A 19136-nucleotide genomic window follows, 5' to 3' on the forward strand; every position below is an offset into this window, starting at 1 on the left:
TCAAGAGATCTGCAAAGAGGAGGGTAGCACTCTATGGCTCTTTTCTTGACCACGTTTCTCTTAAGCATGATTTTTTAAAAAACAAACAAACAAACAAAAAACTCAGCCACTCAGCCCTTTTATCTTTTTAACTATCTTTCCCTGGACAATTTTGTGGGTGCGAGACACCGCTTCTAATGGGACAACGTACGAGTAATTACGTATTGTTTATGAAATGTTCAGAAACTGTCAAAATGAGGTGGAATTTGATTGAAATCATAAAACGTCTTTGCCTGGTTGAATTCTGGGCCCTTTCCTGAACACTTTAAGTACCACATTCTGCATAAAAAGAAATAATTTTCACTTAATGTGCTACGCCTATTTTATCCTTTGATATTTTTCAGTTGTGCCCTAGAGATTCAAGACAGAAAAGGCAACATTTCTTGGGACTTGTTAGCTGTGAAAATAACGAAGGAGTCAGGAATACGCTGCTGCTATTATTATTATTATTATTATTATTATTATTATTATTATTATTATTATTATTATTATTATTATTATTATTATTATTATTATATTATCATCATCATATCATTGCTTCAAACTCAATTGCACTTGAGATTTGTTTCCATTTCTCTTCAAAAAGCACCCTGAATATTAATTTACAAGCTAAAAATTCATAATGATAAAAAAAATAATCAAAGTGCAGCAGTAACTCCCAAAGTTCAACCTTATGTGCTGAGCTATGTCCCACTCAGCTTAGACTTATTTGCGGCAGGCTGTTTTGAGTGCAAATCTATTCACACTCGGGATATTCTCAAGATCTCTGTCCAAATATTTAGAGGGATCCAGGTTTATCTTTATTTTGTTACCCTGCGTTCTCTTATTTCAAACAATATTTCACATGTATTACAACTTTAAAACCAGAGCCCAATCTGAGCAAATAAAACACTTTCCTCATGTTTTCGTTCCCCGATGAACATTTTCCACCACAGGAATGAGAGCAAAGCAGCCATAAAGATCATACCCAAAACATTTGCAGAATGTGCCCATTATTTTCAAGCTACGTTACGGCAGAATACTTGCTGAAGCTTTTCTCTTGCATGTTTTTCTTTTAATATAATAAAGCTTGTTGCTGATAAAGAGATTTTTTAGTATCACGTGAAACTGCTAATATTATTTTGGTAAATCTAAAAACAGCACAAAGATGATACGTTGAGGGTGTCACCCTGAAAATACAGACACAGCTCCCATCGTGGCTACTACCTTTTTTTGACCACACCTTGTGGCCATCCCCGACATAAAAGGTAAATAAAACAGTATTGATATGATTTTTATTCACACTTACAGTAAGCGAAAAAACCCGATTCCCTGAAGAACGGTATTGCAAGGTCATAATGTCATAACCGAGTTTTCGCTTTCCCTCCAGAGTTAATTTAAATTCTTTGGATGCAATCTACAGTCTAAGGAGTCTCAGCAAGCATCCGAAGGTGGGTAACGGTTATCCACGCATAGGTTAAAAAATAAAATAAAATAAAATATAATTATTAGTCGTCTTCACCAGCCATCCCTGTAGATTCCCAAACATCCTCATCAACGGCAGGAGAAGCAGAGACTTCCTTGCTTTGAAACGCTTCGCTTGGCTCCGTTTCATTCCGGTCCGAGCCGCGAAAGTGGATGCATTGGCAAGGCCCGGCTGCTGCCAGCTTGTGTGCGCGCTCAGGAGTTGCCTTGCCATCCGACGGAGTGTCTGAATTGCTCCCGAAGTGGAGGCCGAGGCCCTCGCTCTGCAGAATGTAGCGGATGCACTGGAGGATCACGTTCCTTTCGCGACGAATGTCCTTTGCCAGAAGCTGTGGGGGGAAGGAAGAAAAAGCAGACCGTCTGTTATAGTCTCCAAAAGGCTGTATTAAAACAAAGGCGCAAAGTAAGGGTAGTTCTTGACTTACGACAACCAAGCCCTAATTTTCTGTGGCTAAGCGAGACAGCTGAGGTGAGTTTTGCCCCATTTGACGATGCTTTCTCGCCAGTTTGATTAGTCAATCACTGCAGTTATTAAGCTGGTAACACGATTGTTAAGCGAATCCGGCAAAGCTAGTAACACAGTTGTTAAGTGAATCCGGCAAGCTAGTAACATGGTCGTTAAGTGAATTTGGCAAGCGAGTGACACAGTCGTTAAGTGAATCCGGCTTCCCCCATTGACTTTGCTGGTCGGAAGGTCCACAAAAGGGGGCCCACGTGACCCCGGGACACTGTAATTTTGATCATGTGACCGCAGGGTTGCTGCGACGGTTGTTAAGTGCGAAAAACGGTCACAAGTCACTCTTTCCAGTGCTGCTGTAACTTAAAACGGCCACTAATGAATTGTTAAGTCAAGGACTGCCTGTGTTACAAACAAGCAACCTCAGCAAATGCGTTTTCAACCCAGAGCAGAGTTTCACCTTTGAAGCACAGCCAGGAATGGAAAGAGATCGCCCACTGCAGCTCCATGTGGGAGGGTCACTTTGGTCTGGCTTTGGCCCACAGAGTTAATACCAGATGCCACAATGAAATGGGCCACGGGTATAGGATGAGCTGTGAGACCTCATTCAGGTGCTACACAACGGGGACTTGTGTTAAGCGCACACGTGGAATTCAAGAAGCGTCCTGTTGCGGAAGCAGCTTCTCAAGCAGGATATCCAAAGACGTGGTCCAGGTAGCTACAACGCGGCCCTTTCAGGCCGCAAAATATGTTGAACTGACTGCAATGCTCAAAATATGCACACCTGTGCTCTTGTTCTAAACCAGGGGTCTTCCAACTTGGCCCTTTTATGACTTGTGGACTTCAACTCCGAGAATTCCCCAGCCGGGCACGTGGAATCCTGGGAGTTGAAGTCCACAAGTCATAAAAGGGCCAAGTTGGAAGACCCCCGTTGTAAACGAACAGCATACAGCAATGCAGTAATTGTATGGCACTACTATACCATAACTAGGGATGCGGTGGCTCAGTGGGTTAGAACGCTGAGCTTGTCGATCAGAAGGTCGGCAGTTTGGCGGGTCGAATCCCGAGTGCCGCGTAGCAGAGTGAGCGCCTGTTACTCGTCCCAGCTTCTGCCCACCTAGCAGTTCGAAAGCACGTAAAAATGCAAGTAGAAAAATAGGGACCACTACGGTGGGAAGGTAACAGCGTTCCGTGCGCCTTTGGCGTCTAGTCATGCCGGCCACATGACCACGGAGACGTCCTCGGACAAGCGCTGGCTCTTCGGCTTTGAAACGGAGATGAGCACCGGCCCCTAGAGTCGGAAACGACTAGCACGCTTGTGCGGGGGAACCTTTACCTTTACCATACCATAATTTTTCTATTACTCCTAACATTCTGTACACACATTAGTCAACCTGGTTTTTTTGTGATACTGACAATGCCGGAGAGACTTCCCCCCCCATGAATTTTTGCAGCTGCTTTTCGTTGCAATGTATTGTTCCTGTTATGCGTATAATAAATAAATCCGAGTTGAGCCCCATAGGCTGGAAAGGCACAGAGTTTTTTAAATTGAGGCACAGCCCGGAACCTTGAGGCTTTCTGAACGGGCAGGGTGAAGCAAGCTGCTCACCTGCCTTACAGGTGTAAAAAGGCCCAGGACAGAGGTTTCAAGTTTATCAGGCTTCCCTCAAAGGAGATTTTTGAGCTCTACAGCTAAGCTTATATCTCATGCGCAAAAGCAGTTGGCTGAATAAACACAACCCACTCAGCCCAAACCAAACAATCTGCCTTAATATATACTGGATAAAGCCAACTTGTTTTTGCAGTGTATAGTTTGAGAAAAGAATTTGCGGGTAAAGACTGCCTAAATCAGCATTTCCACAAAAGAGCTACCTTTTCGCACGTTCCATTTTACTTCTGATATGCTGGAATGATGCTAAAGGCACATCTGTGCTTTTCAGGAGGTCTATTCCAAGTCCTCATTCAATCTGATTATTTTTTTTTTTTAAAGTTACTAAGAGCCATCGCCTCGCAGCGAGATGGACACTCAATAAACAATAACCAACAAAGTAATGTAACAAACCATAAGCAATTTAATAAACCGTAAAGAATATTTCTGCCAAATTCCAGGCTGTTCTGTACCAGCCTGCTACCGGCCCTGCAGAAAAGGCAGGGACAACCCCTTTAGAAACGGCAAGAGGCTGGAATTACGCCTGCCAAATTTATTCACATAAAACAGAGTAAGACAAGACACCAACCATAAAACACGAGCTAAGAAGCAGGAACAATCCAAGCGGTTGCCTTCAGCAAACCAGCCCTCCCACACATTCCCCTTAAATACAGTTCAGGGCGTGGCCTCTCTCTGCCTCCTTCCGAGGTGCCCCATTGCCTTCCTCTGTTTACTCCTGACTGACTGCCTCCTGCGTCGGGCGTCCTTGAACAGGGCCAGCTGTGGGTCATCTTCATCCACGCTGTCAGGCTCACACAGCTGGGTCTCCGTCGTAACCAGGTGGGAGGGGCCTTGCTGGGGGCTCTCATCAAGCTGTCTAATCCCCTCAGCAAGCTCTTCAACACCCCCCTCCTCCTCCTCTGAGTCGTCTGACCCAACTGCCGAACCCACAGGCTGACCCTGAATCACAACACAGGCCAGCTGGATTCTGAAAAGTGCTTTAAAATGATTGAAATAATTACAATCACCGGGACGCTGCAACCGTCATAAATAGGAGTCAGTGGCGAAGTGTCCGAATTTTGATCACGTGACCAGGGGGAGGCCACAAACGTCGTTGTGTGATTACTGTAACGGTTAGGCCTCTTACCATTTCCAGCAAAGTTGGGTGGTGCTTTGGCAATGCAGGGAGCGGTTTCTTCTGCCTCTTTTGATTCCTCGTGTTCCTGGAATGCGATTTCCATCTCCCTAACGTGGCCCCGTTACACGGGTCGCCCGGAGTTTCCTGGCGATTCTCGTGTGTGCGGCTTTGAGAGTTACTGGATGACTGAGGGACGGTTCTCGAAATGGGCTCATTTTCAGCGACCGTTTTTGCTGAGGGGGCGACGGACTCTAGGGTTAAAAACAAAACAAAAACAAACACCAAAAGGTTCAGCAACGAATTAATAGGCAAGGACTCCAAATTAAAAAAAAAAACAGCAATGAAAAGATATATGAGTATTGTAGGGCAGGCTTTATTTGTACCGGATGGATCAAGGTGTCGTTGTTATAGTTAACACAGGCTAGCACAAAATTAAAGCTCACTTTACTCGTATTTCTTAGAAAGGTGTCAAGGATATCCATGCACTTCATTGGATCTACTTTTATATTTAATGCGTGTTCTGTTATGAGTTTAAAATCACATCGCTTGAAGACTGAATATCAGACAGCTATCTCGTGAAGGGTTAATACCACTTTACAAGGCCTTGGTAAGGCCACACTTGGAATGTTGCATCCAGTTTTGGTCACCACGATGTAAAAAGATGTTGAGACTCTGGAAAGAGCACAGAGAAGAGCAACAAAGATGATCAGGGAACTGGAGGGTAAAACATATAAGGAACGGCTGCTGGAATTGGGGATGTGTAGTTTAATGAAGAGAAGGACGAGGGGGGACATGATAGCAATCTTCCAATCTCTGAGGGGTTGCCCCAAAGAAGGAGTCAAGCTATTCTCCAAAGCACCTGAAGGCAGGACAATAAGCAACGGATAGAAGCTCATCAAGGAGAGAAGCAACCTGGAACTAAGGAGAAACTTCCCGACAGTGAGGACAATTAACTAGTGGAACAACCTGCCTCCAGAAGTTGTGGATGCTCCAACACTGGACGTTTTTAAGGAGATTAGAAAATGATTTGTCTGAAATGGTATAAGGCTTTCCTGCCTGAGCAAGGGGTTGGACTAGATGACCTCCAACATCCCTTCTAACTTTATGATGATGATGATGATGATGTTGTTGTTATTATTATTTTCTTCATATAGAATTATTTTATGCTCAGATAACTTTTTACTCAATACTGATTCATAAAGAAATGTTCATAGCAGATAATCCAAGTTCCTTCCATCTGGTGGTAGGAGCTCATATGCTCTCTAAACTGGTCTAATCTTCATCTATAAGTAGCTAAACAAATGCTATGCACTTTGTTTCCGGTGAATTCTCCATGTCAGTCATGCATGCACAGTATGAAGAAAAAATTTTTGGCCTGAATATGTCATTTTCATAGATCAGTCATCATAACGACGTATAATCTATTTCAGGGCTCTTCAACCGGTGGGACGCGTACCACCTGTGTTACATTAGCACGTGGGTGGGAGGGAGGGAGGGAGGGAGAGAAGGAAGGAGAGCAATAGCAGTGAAGACTTATATACCGCTTCACAATGCTTTACAGCCCTCTCTAATCGGTTTACAGAGTCAGCCTGTCCCCCACCACAACAATTTGGGGATTATTTTCCCCACCTTTCTATTTCCCCCGCTTCCTTAAACATCCAGGATGGAAGACAGCTCAAGGCTCTTACCGTCCCGTTCACTCTCACTTTCAGACAAGCTGCCGTAGTTGACCACCAAGGAGCTCAGGGCTGAGGTCACCTGTTTCGGAACAACGCTAGTTTCCAGAGCTTGATCTTTGGAAGTCCCCGCCTCTTTGTCGGATTCTGGGAAGAGACAAGACACGGTTTTATCCACTGCTTGACCTGACACGCCAACGGCAAGCTAGCGATGGCGACGTCTGGGCAAAACGTGGGTGAGCTGGCCCCAGAAACAAAGAGGGGAGGAGTTAAAAAGTGAGTGGCACGGTAGCAGAGACTTTGGGCTTCCTCTGGGAAGGCTCAAGGGCTGGATGTGTTGTGGGAAGAAGGCACGCTGAAATCGGGAACGAAGAGTTTCCAGACAAGACCGGGCAAGGGATCTTCTACGGGACGACGTAGCCCGAGTGGTCACTTTGCTTCTCAGCAAAGCCACAGGATCTACAATACCCTCTGGAAATCCTTCACAGGGGTCTAAAAATGGTGTCAACCGGGACACGATCTTTCTTGCGGGAATGTAGGAGCTTTGACCACAGGTGACCTTACTATGGGTTACCGTATTTTCCGGCGTATAAGACGACTGGGCGTATAAGACGACCCCCTACATTTCCTGTTAAATTATAGGGTTTGGGCTATACTCGCCGTATAAGACTACCCCTCTTCCAACGCACACCAAATAAAAATTAAAAAACATCAGATTTGATTTTAATATGGTAATTTTAATTCAAATGCTTATGACATGCAGGTACTTAGTAGGAAAACTGTCACTTATAAACATAAGGCTGTTTGTCATCAAACATGTAAACATAAAACAGTGCAAGTGGATTAAACTTAATAATAATAATAATAATGATAATAATGATAATAATAATAATAATAATAAGTTGGAAGGGACCTTGGAGGTCATCTAGTCCAACCCCCTGCTAAGGCAGGAAACCCTATACCATTTCAGACAAATGGCTGTCCAGTCTCTTCTTAAAAACTTCCAGTGTTGGAGCATTCACCACTTCTGGAGGCAGGTTGTTCCACTGGTTAGTTGTTCTAACTGTCAGGAAGTTTCTCCTTAGTTCTAGGTTGCTCCTCTCCTTGACTAGTTTCCATCCGTTGCTTCTTGTCCTGCTTTCAGGTGCTTTGGAGAATAGCTTGACTCCCTCTTCTTTGTGGCAGCCCCTGAGATATTGGATCACTGCTATCGTGTCACCCCTCACCCTTCTCTTTGTTAAACTACACATACCCAATTCCAGCAACCCTTTTCCTATTTTCCTAATTCACTTTTTCACTTTTCCTAATTCACTCTAAAGCTTTCCCTGCGCAGAGCCTTAAGTAACCCCAGCTGCCTGCAATTAGTGCAGGTTCTCATCCCACCAGGCTCAAGGTTGACTCAGCTTTCCATCCTTCCGAGGTAGGTAAAATGAGGACTCAGATTGTTGGGAGCAATAAGTGACTTTTTAATAATGCTGCTTGTGTGGGGGGGTGAAAGCTCTAATAGGCAGGCATATACATAGAATGAAGGCTATTGCTAAGCACATTGATTTGTGCTTTAAATTGTAAGCCGCCCTGAGTCTTCGGAGAAGGGTGGGATATAAATGGGATTAAAAAGAAAGACCAAATGGGAGATCCGCTCCAGGTTTTCCAGCCCGCCCGCCCAGTTCCTGAGTCAAATGTGTCCTTAGAGCTAAGCTGCTGCTCTGGCTATGCATTCCCCACCTGCCTTTCAAGTTGCTCTTGCATTTCCCACCTGCCTACAGCTGCTCTTCAACTTTAGAAGGAAAAAAGCCCAGACCCTAGCCTGTAAAAAATCACAGACTGCAGCTTCTACTCCAATTGGTCCCGCTTTCCCTGCGCAGACTAAATGGAAGATCCGCTCCAGGTTTTCCAGCCAGCCCTGTCCCTAAAAGTTTCAGCACCCGTATAAGACCCCTGACTTTTGAGAAGATTTTCATGGGTTAAAAAGTAGTCTTATACGCTCTACGGTAAAAGATTTCTAAACGACTACCAAGAAAAAAAAAAGAGAAGAGCGTGGAATAACTTCTCTTTACCTACAAGGCAACCATCCCTTTGGCTTCGCTTATCGATATTGTTAAATAAATCATTCTTTAAAAAAGTAAAGCCTTGCTTTATTAGCTTATTTAATATCTTTCCTTTAGATTTCCTTAAATGCAGCTGTGAAATTTTTTCTTCTGCACCGGTGTTCGTCTGGTTTTCTTTTAGCTGTCAAACAGTTCTCCTGGTTTATCAAACCAATTATTCTTATCTTAAGCCAGGGGTCTTCCAACTTGGCCCTCCTTGGATGACTTGTGGACTTCAACTCCCAGAATTCCTCAGCCAGGCACACTTGCCTGGCTGAGGAATTCTGGGAGTTGAAGTCCACAAGTCATCCAAGGGCCACGTTGGAAGAGCCCTGGCTTAAGCCAAACAAGCTTTCTTACAGTAATAGGTTAGTTTATTCACATGGTCTCCTTCTAGAGTCTTAGTTAACCAACATCATGAGCTATTTCAATCCCTCTTTAGACGCTGAAGAGGTTCATTCAGACGGATTACTTCTTTTCCTTACGCGATTGCGAATGCTGCCAATTTCACATGGTTGCCTCAAGTCCCAAATCTCTTCTCCCTCTCCTTCAAACTGAATTTCTCTTAAACTCTGAGCCCAAAAAATAATGGCACGGGGGTTTACTTTATTGGTGAAACGCAAACACAATTTCTTCCATCGTTGCTTAACGAAGTGTGAACTAAACCAAAAGAAGTTATCTTACCAGGATCGCTACTGGCCAGGATGCTCAGGGGGTCTTTCTGTGTCATGGGGTCTTCTGCAACTCCACAAGGTTCTCTTGTAACCTTCTCCTCAGCTTCAGGGCTGTCGGAAGTGGTCCCCGTCAAAGTGTTCGACGGGACGCCTTTGTTGTTAGCAGCATGCCTGGATTTATTCCAGCGCCGATTTGTTCTTCTCTGTGTGTTCCCTGGTTGCATAGAACCTCCATTTGGAGGCTTCCACATTCCCTTCATCTTGCTGAAAGACAAAACATTTAGGTTCTAGACCGCTTCCGGATTAGTTGTGAGATGAGTAAGCACCATCTTCCACATAGGCCCCAAATCCCTGATTCTTTTCGCAAGACCTTCTGCACCGTTCACAGTTCTAGCCAAGAATCTGAAAAAAAAACCCCGACAAACGTGAAATCTCAATCCAGAAGAACAACGGAAGATTTCTCTGTCCCAGCGTGAAGAGTGAGACTCTGTTCTCCTTTAGCCAATTTCTGGCAAGAGGGCACTGCCTCTGAATCTTTAAAAGTGGAAGTGGTGGTTCTTGACGCGGGTTTTAAATCTGCACCCATCCAGAGAACAGCCACACACCCCAAACAGCAGCCATTTTAAGATGATGCTTCCAGCATTACCTAAGAGTTCGACGTAGGCCACGAAAGGTCAAAAAATTGGATTATTATTATTTTTTTAAAGCAGGGGGGAACAGACTGGCTGGTTGCATTCCCAGTTTACTAAGAAGACCCAAGAGGTTGTAACAAAACTTACCCAAATTGTAGCGTTGTCAGCACTTCTCCCCGACATTCTTTTTCCACCTTCAAAGCTTTCTTCTTTTCGATATTTGCCAAAGTTGGGAAATTTCTACAGCCAGAAGATGCAGAAGATGCTTAGTTAAGCAATCCATTTAGGGCAATAAAATGCTCAGTAGCAGTGGGCTAATGCCTCCTTAAGTAACACCAGCTGCCTGCAATTAGTGCAGGTTCGAGTCCCACCAGGCTCAAGGTTGACTCAGCCTTCCATCCTTCCGAGGTAGGTAAAATGAGGACCCAGATTGTTGGGAGCAATTAAGCTGACTTTGTAATAATGCCGCTTGGGGTGTGTGTGTGTGAAAGCCCTAATAAGCAGGCATAGACATAGAATGAAGGCTACTGCTAAGCTTGTAAGCCGCCCTGAGTCTTCGGAGAAGGGCGGGATATAAATGGAATTTAAAAAAAAAAATTGACCATTGGGCCTCACCATCAATCAGACTGCTACATTCATTCATTTTGGGCGGCTCTTCACAACCTTAAATCAGCTTTCCTCTATTACAGATAGTCCTCAACTTGCAGCCGACTGTTTAGCGTCCGTTTGAACTCACAACGGCACCGAAAAAAGGGACCTAGGACCGTTTTTCACACTTAGGACCGTTGCAGCATCCCCAGGGTCACGTGATCAAAATTTGGATGCTTGGCAACTGGCATGGACTCATGACGGTTGCAGAGTCCCAGAGGGGGGGGTGTCACGTGATCCCCTTTTGCGACTTTCTGATGAGCAAAGTCAAGGGGGAAGCCGGATCCACTTAACAACGATGTGACTAACTTAACAACTGCAGTGACCCGCTTAAGAAGCGTGGCAAGAGAGGTCATAAAATGGGGCAAAATTCTCTTCACAACTGTCTTGCTTAGCAACGTAAATTCTGGGCTCGGTTGTGGTGGCAAGTTGAGAATTGCTCCAGGAAAAATAAAAATAAAAAATCCTGCAAATTAAATTTACATTCTGCAAATCAGAGAGAGAGAACCGAGAGTAGTTTGGGGGAGAGAAAAAAGCAAGGGAAAAAGCGCCCACTTCCTCTTCTGCCATTAATAAACCGGCATTTGTATCGTTACCAATTAAGTCCTACTTTGTTGTGATTCAGGGTCAGCCTGTGGGTTCGGCAGTTGGTTCGGACGACTCAGAGGAGGAGGGGGGTCTTGAAGACCTTGCTGAGGGGGTTGAAGATCTTGCTGATGATAGCCCTCAGGCAGGCCCCTCCCACTTGGTCACCATGGAGACCCAGCTGTGTGAGCCTGACAGTGTGGATGAAGATGACCCACAGCTGGCCCTGTTCAAGGATGCCCGACGCAGGAGGCAGTCAAGTAGGAGTAAACAGAGGAAGGCAATGGGGCTTCTCGGAAGGAGGCAGAGAGAGGCCACGCCCTGAACTCTTTATAAAGGGAATGTGTGGGGAGGGCTGGTTTGCTGAAAGCAACCGCTCCGATAGTGTTTCAAAGCTCCGGTATCTTGGTACGTGTCTTGTTTGTTTTTTGTAGTAATAAATTTGGCAGACGTCATTCCAGCCTCTTGCCATTTATAAAGGGGTTGCCTTTTCTGCAGGGCCGGTAGCAGGCTGGTACAGAACATACTTACTTTCTCCTTTCTTCCCTCCATCTAGCAATTTCATCTGGGGTATCTAACTTGATCCGCTTGGCACCGGGAGAGTGCATCTGAGGAGGAAGACACGGAAACATCTCAGTGCAAGAGGAAACGTGCAGCTCTCTTTAAAATAATTTGTTAAAAAAAAGCAAAATAAGATTGGAGAAAACAGCCACAATGGCTCCTTTTTCTACTGTATTTCTCTTGTGGACAGTAGTGGAAGGCAGTGCAATCTCTTCCAAAGCCTTTCTGAAGCAAAATAGGTGTAACTCTTTGGAGGGAAGGCTGCTGGGTTTTAAAACCTGTGTGATTCGCAAGAGGAGGAGGGCAAAACGGGTGATCCCCAGGGGGAGGGCATTCTCTGTGGGCGCGCCTGCCCTTTGGAATGATTTACCGGTGGAACTTCGGACCGCCCCCGATCTGCATTCATTTCGCCGGGATCTGAAAACCTGGTTTTTCGATCTATCAGGCCTGGACTGAAGGGGTTTTAGCTTTTAATATTGTTTTAATTGTTGGGCTTATGTAATTTAATCTATTTTAATTTATACTATTTTTATATTGTATTTTATGCTGCCCTGTAAACCGCCCTGAGTCCTTCAGGAATAGGGCGGTATAAAAATTTAAATAAATAAATAAATAAAAATGTCTCCCTTGAGAATCCGGAGCATAAAAGCCACCCCTGCCCATGTCTGTTCTATACAGGTATGGCTTGGCAGGAAGCGAGAGAGAATTCGCTTTCTGGAATATATTTGCTCAAAAAGGAAAGGGAGGGGAAAAACAGAAACGGTGAAGGAGAGACCCAGGAAGGCAATCTCCATTAAACTGAAAGGTTTCATGTTTGCTGGAGGAAGAACAATTCTCTCAAAGTTCAAGGGTCACAAGAATAAGCGAGGGATCCTAACAGTTGGGAATGAATGTGACCGAAAGGTGAAAGTATCAAAGGAGCGATGGGTTAAATTATCATTAAGAGATCAACGTACGCTCCTTTCCTTAGTTAATATCATGCTTGCTTTGTGTTTTAAATATTTGATGATCAAGAAGATCTTGTTATTGGCTTCTCTTACCTCAGTGATCAGGTTCTGGAATATCTGACATGAATATGCATAGGAAATGAGATTATAGATTGGTGGATATTATCAACAGTACTAAATCAAATCTCTGAACTGCTTCTCTACAGCTTGCTTCCTTCCTTCCCTTCCCTTTTCCAAGATTCAAGGCAATTTTCATTGGTTGCATTGTTGTTGTTAGCTGCGAAGTCGTGTCCGACCCATCGCGACCCCATGGACCATGTTCCTCCAGGCCTTCCTGTCCTCTACCATTTTCTGGAGTCCATCTAAGCTCACGCCTACTGCTTCAATGACCGGTTTGATCGCCTTGCAGTCCAAGGGACTCGCAGGAGCCTTCTCCAGCACCAAAGTTCAAAGGCCTCCATTCTTTGGCGCTCAGCCTTTCTTACGGTCCAGCTTTCACAGCCATACATTGCAACTGGGAAGACCGTAGCCTTGACTGTACACACTTTTGTTGACAGGGTGATGTCTCTGCTGTCTAGATTTGACATGGCTTTCCTCCCCAGGAGCATGCGTCTTTTAATTTCTTGGCTACAGTCCCCATCTGCAGTGATCTTGGAGCCCAGGAAAATAAAATCTGTCACTACCTCCATTTCTTCCCCATCTGTTTGCCAGGAATTGAGAGGGCCGGATGCCATGATCTTGGTTTTCTTAATGTTCAGTTTCAACCCAACTTTTGCACTCTCCTTCTTCACCCGCAACAAGAGGCTCTTTAGTTCCTCTTCGCTTTCTGCCATTAGAGGGGTTAGTTGGTTGCATTACTGAAGGTTTTTTTTAAAGCAGTATCACAACACAGCCTTGGTGGAGCAGTGGGCTAATGCCTCCTTAAGTAACACCAGCTGCCTGCAATTAGTGCAGGTTCGAGTCCCACCAGGCTCAAGGTTGACTCAGCCTTCCATCCTTCCGAGGTAGGTAAAATGAGGACCCAGATTGTTGGGGGCAATAAGCTGACTTTGTAATAATGCCGCTTGCGGGGGGGGGGGGAAGCCCTAACAAGCAGGCATATACATAGAATGAAGGCTATTGCTAAGCACATTAGTTTGTGCTTTAGATTGTAAGCCGCCCTGAGTCTTCGGAGAAGGGCGGGATATAAATGGGATTAAAAAAAACACCATGGCCAAAGCTCACTGCTCAGCCTTCAAAACAGCTCCACAAAGTTGTTCTCCTGTTTATTCACTGTAACTGTTTGACAAACACTTGCAGATACATCGGGCAAATTCCCCCCAAAACCCTCCAAGATGTATAAGATAAGAAAACTCACAAGAAAAATTCCTAGAAAAGAGTTATTAATCTGAACCAGGCAAATACGTACATTTTTCCAATGGATCTGAACCAGTTTCTCATGCGCTCTAAAGTTACAGCCATCTTCAGTACACTGAAAGAATAAAGACGTTAAAATCAGTTTAGCAAGCTAAAAAAGGGGCAGTACATATTGAAATTACAATTTGATTTCTGCCTTTTTCCCCCCCTCTCCCTTTACTTCTTCTGCATCCTCATCGCTACTCGTTCTCCTCTTATTTCAAAATGCATTTATACTCTTAATTCCAGGGAAGTTTGCTACTTAATTCTAGCTTACCTGAGCAACCTGTGATAATCATTATTCCAAATCTTGACATCAAAGACTGAAATAAATTTAAATTTTCAAACTACATAGGCGTGGGTCACTTCAGTAACCTCTGCTATTTATAGCTGGAATTCTACAGAATGTAGTTGTAAATCTACGGACACTAAGTCTGGTGTTACCTAGGACACCAAATGTCATTTCTGGAAAAGGGGCTTCTCTTCCAGCTGGAAGGAAAATTATCACCCAAGGTGGAACAAACCAAAATCCTGCCTTGCAGTGCTTATGTGTGAAACAGGCTCCTGTTTCAAGCTTCCACACCAGCTTTGAAAGGTTAGACGATTATTCAACTCAATAATTTGTTCCAATTTGTGCAATGGCTGCCTACAGCTATTATAACACACCTGCTTGTGCTGAGAGGTGTGTTCCTCATATTTCTCCTTGTTTTTAAAGCCACGATCACAGGTATCACAATAATGGGTAAACACAGGTTCCTTTCTCTTCTTGTTCTATAAAAAAAGAAAAGAGGCATTAATGGCAAGTTGGGGGACTGGCCCTATTCAAAGGGCCTTACAACGAATGCAAAACAACATGCCATCGCTGGCATCACAAACCATCCCAAAGGATGCCTCGTGCTGGTGCTGAAGCAATGTTATCAACCTTTAAATATAAGCTTACGAAGGTGACATTCGGTCATCACGACCAACCATGGTTTATTCCAAGAATGAGTAATTTCAGGTGGTCTTTGAAAACAATCAGAGCAAATAGGTGGACAAAATGAGACCAGGATCACTCTGCTTAACATGTCTCCAGCAAAATGATAGAGTCTTGTTGTTGTTGTTATCTGCGAAGTCGTGTCCGACCCATTGCGACCCCATGGACAACGTTCCTCCAGGCCTTCCTGTCCTCTACCATCTTCTGGAGTCCATTTAGGCTCACGCCTACTGCTTCAGTGACTCCATCCAGCCACCTCCTTCTCTGTCGTCCCCTTCTTCTCTTGCCCTCCAACTTTCCCAGCATTAGGCTCTTCTCCAGTGAGTCCTTCCTTCTCATTAGGTGGCCAAAGTATTTGAGTTTTAGCTTCAGGATCTGGCCTTCTAAAGAGCAGTCAGGGTTGATCTCCTCTAAGACTGACCGGTTTGATCGCCTTGCAGTCCAAGGGACTCACAGGAGTCTTCTCCAGCACCATAGTTCAAAGGCTTCAATTCTTTGGCGCTCAGCCTTTCTTATGGTCCAGCTTTCACTGCCATACATTGCAACTGGGAAGACCATAGCCTTGACTATACGCACTTTTGTTGACAGGGTGATGTCTCTGCTTTTTAGTGTGCTGTCTAGATTTGCCATGGCTTTCCTCCCTAGGGAGGAAAGCCATGGCAAATGACAGAGTCTAGAATATTTTATTTATTTGTATCCTGTCTTTATTATTTTTACAAATAACTCAAGGTGACGAACATATTCAAAATAGTTTCTCCCTCCTCTTTAGGCTTTCATGGCTAAAGTGGGACTAGAACTCTCTGTCTCCCATTTTCTAGTCTGGCGCCTTAACCACTTGACCAAAATGACTCTCGTCTTTGCTTCCTTTCCTGCTTTGCTTGCCAAAATAATAAAAGTGCCCCCAATCTGAACCGTTTTAGCGAAACAAAACAACTTCAAATTATGGCCTGTGAAGCTAGTTTGTTTTAAAGAATCCATTGTTAAAATTAGACACGGTTTAGCCTTTGGACAAAGTGCTTATCTGCAGTTAATCAAAGCATAAAGAAAAAGCTTCAATCTTATTGCAGCCATCCTTGAAGGAAAGGGAAGGGTGTGTTATGCGTGCAGTTTGTTCCTTTTGTGATGAATAGGTGACTTATCAAAACAACTAAACACAACAACAAATAGTTCAGTCCCAGATGTACAAACAGAATGAGGTTCATTTATGCTTCTAGGATTATCCACGCCCATCTCTGTAGCCAGGAGGAGAATTAAAGCTGGTTTCACTTTAATAAACTGTTGGTGTTACCTGTAAACCAAGAATCACAATCGAAAAAGAATTCACTACTGGGTCGTTCACAGGAGCCAGTTGTCTTTCTCAGTGACATTTAATACTTTACACGTCTCCGCTAATATTTGTGGTTTTAAAATTGAATCTTGAATATTCTTCTCCATCGCACTGGTGTTATATATAAATCAAGCAATCCAATTAATTGACGAATTAAATCCTTTTTTACATCAATTATAAGCCAAAGAAGCCGGAAGCTGCCCAGAGTCATTTGATACAAGATGGGTAGCAAATGAATTCAATCAATCAATCAATCAATCAATCAATACCAAATCCAGTGAATCCCTAGATGAGGGGTCTTCAAACGTGGACCTTTTATTATGACTTGTGGACTTCAACTCCCAGAATTCCTCAGCCAGGCATATTGGCTGAGGAATTCTGGGAGTTGGAAGTCCACAACTCATAAAAGGGCCATGTTTGAAGACCCCTGCCCTAGATTCTTGTTGATTTCCTCTTGGGAGAGAACTCTATTTCACCCAGGTTCTGTACTTTTTGTGCAATTAGAATTAAATGACAGCTTAACATGACATCATGATAGGCTACTGAATCACCATTACTATGGCATTATTTTTATTCTTCCTCAGTAGCAGGGAAACAAGCCCAGCAGTTACAAAGGGAGAAGTCAAGTTCTCTTTTTCATAACAAAAGAGCATTTACCACACATGGTATGTTCCTATGTCCACAATGCTAACAACTATAAAATTGGGATAAATATGTAAGGATAGTAATAGTACCAAACAGCTCAGCAGTAACAGAGTCAGCCTCCTCAGGGTGCCGTCGGCCAGGCAATGCCGGCTGGCGACCCCCAGGGGGAGAGCCTGCTCTGTGGGCGCACCAACCCTCTGGAATGAACTGCCTCCGGAGCTGCGGATGGCCCCTGACCTTCAGTCCTTCCGCCGTGACCTGAAGACATGGTTGTTCCAACAAGCGGGCCTGGACTGATCATGGTTTTTTATCGGCTTAAATTGTCCTTTATTTTTGTATTTATTGTTTAATTCTTTTTTAAACTTTGTATTCTATGTTTTTTTATTTTTTATTGTTGTGAGCTGCCCTGAGTCCTTAGGGAGAAGGGCGGCATATAAATTTAATAAATAATAATAACAATAATAACAATAATAACAATAATAACAATAATAACAATAATAATAATAATAATAATAATAGCAGCAGCAGCTGCACTAAGTCATATATACCGGTTCGCAATGCTTTACAGCCCTCTCCAAGCGGTTTACAGAGTCAGCCCCCCAACAATCTGGGTTCTCACTTTATCGACCTCGGAAAGATGGGAGGCCGAGTCAGCCTTGAGCTGGTCAGGATTGAATTGCTGGCAGTCAGCAGAATTAGCCTGCAATGCTGCATTCTAACCACTGCACCAGTCCATCTCTTTCTCTCTACTGCATGCTTATTTAATTTAATTTAATTTATTATCATTTCTATACCGCCCTTCTCCCGAAGGACTCAGGGCGGTGTACAGGGCAAGAATAAAACACAGAAATTTACAAAAATTAAAAAATAATTAAATGCATGCCCGATTAAAATACAATTGATACATAATAAAAACCCCAATAAAAATGATAAAAACCCCACCAATCCCCCCTCAGGCCAGGCCGGCTTGCTCGAACAAGTATGTTTTCAGATCGCGGCGAAAGGAGCGCAGATCGGGCGCCGTCCGGAGCTCAACCGGTAACTGGTTCCATAGCTCCGGGGCGCCCACAGAGAAGGATCTCCCCCTGGGGGCCACCAGACGGCATTCTCTGACCGGTGGCACCCTGAGGAGGCCCTCTCTGTGGGAACGCACAGGGCGCAGGGAGCTTGATGCCGGCAGCAGATGTTCCCTGAGGTACTCCGGCCCCATGCCATGGAGGGCTTTGAACGCCATTACTAGCATGAAAACGCCTAGTTATGAAAACGCCTCTGTTCCTTTTGTGGAAATCGGAAATACAAAGAAAAGTGGCACCATGCAATTTACTCTCAAGTTGCAATACCTTCTGTTTGTGCTTCCTGCCTTGACAGACTCCAGCTTGTGGCAGTCCAGTTGGTTTCACCTGCCAGTCTTCCCCAAAATGATGATGCCTGCCTTCAATCAGAATCCGGAATTAAGCGTTACAAAATAAATAAACGGAAACAAAATAGAAATCTAAATGCAGTTCTATTCAGGAAAGAACCGTGAACCCCGTGTGTGTGTGTGTGTGTGTGTGTGTGTATGTATGTGTGTGTATATGTGTGCGTGCGTATACACATACATACATACATACACTACACACACACACACAAATGCATATATATATATATATATATATATATATATATATGTATGTATGTATGTATGTGTGTGTGTATGTATATAAATATGTATATATGTGTATATACATAGACACGCATATACACACACCCCTACGTACATATACATACACACACACACATACACGTACATAGACACAGACACACACACACACCCCAATCACAGTACAATACCAGGCAGGGAGCAGAATATCCAGACGGGGGAGATGGGATAAAAGCCCATCCACAGCTATTACAACTATTGTTGCAGTTATTAACAGCAAGGTCCCGTGCGTGGATTCCGGCTCCCTTCGGCCGGCTTCCCCTCATTTCCCTCCGCTGCGACAACAACCACCCTGTGAGGTAGGCCGGCCCAGCTGAGCGCTCAGCGGCTCTCCCGGGGCTGGAACCGACCTGGGCGTGGCGGCGGCGGCGGCGGCGAGGCCCAGTGCCAGGGCCCGGGCGGTCCCGGCGGCCAGGGCCCGGCGGCGCCCCAGGCTGGGAAGGGAGGCGGCGGGGCAGGCGGAGGGTACCAGAGATCCATGGCTCGGCTGGGCCGCACGTGGGACGCTCGGCGCGCGCGTCGCCCCGGCGATGGCGTC

The 19136-nt window shown here is 44.5% G+C and overlaps 1 protein-coding gene across 2 annotated transcripts; it reads right to left on the reverse strand.

Moving 5' to 3' along the window:
• Positions 1-1296: 1296 nt before the first annotated feature.
• On the reverse strand, positions 1297-19097 carry NUFIP1 (nuclear FMR1 interacting protein 1). Of its 2 annotated transcripts, XM_081328005.1 has the most exons (10): positions 18949-19097; positions 18240-18331; positions 14618-14722; positions 13965-14027; positions 11580-11656; positions 9963-10055; positions 9194-9447; positions 6435-6569; positions 4756-4997; positions 1297-1832 (listed from the first exon to the last, which is right to left on the reverse strand). In XM_081328005.1, the coding sequence occupies exons 1-10, from the start codon at positions 19076-19078 to the stop codon at positions 1527-1529; spliced, it is 1497 nt and encodes a 498-aa protein (XP_081184131.1). In that variant the 5' UTR covers positions 19079-19097; the 3' UTR covers positions 1297-1526. The 2 variants fall into 2 exon arrangements, with proteins under 2 accessions (XP_081184131.1, XP_081184132.1); XM_081328006.1 differs by lacking the exon at positions 6435-6569.
• Between the last annotated feature and the right edge of the window lie 39 nt (positions 19098-19136).

Source organism: Vipera berus (assembly GCF_964194415.1).
Source record: "Vipera berus genome assembly, chromosome: 4".
Lineage (NCBI taxonomy): Eukaryota > Metazoa > Chordata > Lepidosauria > Squamata > Viperidae > Vipera > Vipera berus.

Bases quoted from the DNA above. Each gene is read 5' to 3' on its own strand.
- NUFIP1 (XM_081328005.1), bottom strand. From the start codon at position 19,078: ATGGATCTCTGGTACCCTCCGCCTGCCCCGCCGCCTCCCTTCCCAGCC. The intron at 10,056-11,579 runs GTAAGTATGTTC...TTCTGGCTGTAG, and splicing joins TGGAGGGAAGAAAGGAGAAA to AAATTTCCCAACTTTGGCAA. The intron at 4,998-6,434 runs GTAAGAGCCTTG...TTTTAACCCTAG, and splicing joins AAGTGAGAGTGAACGGGACG to AGTCCGTCGCCCCCTCAGCA.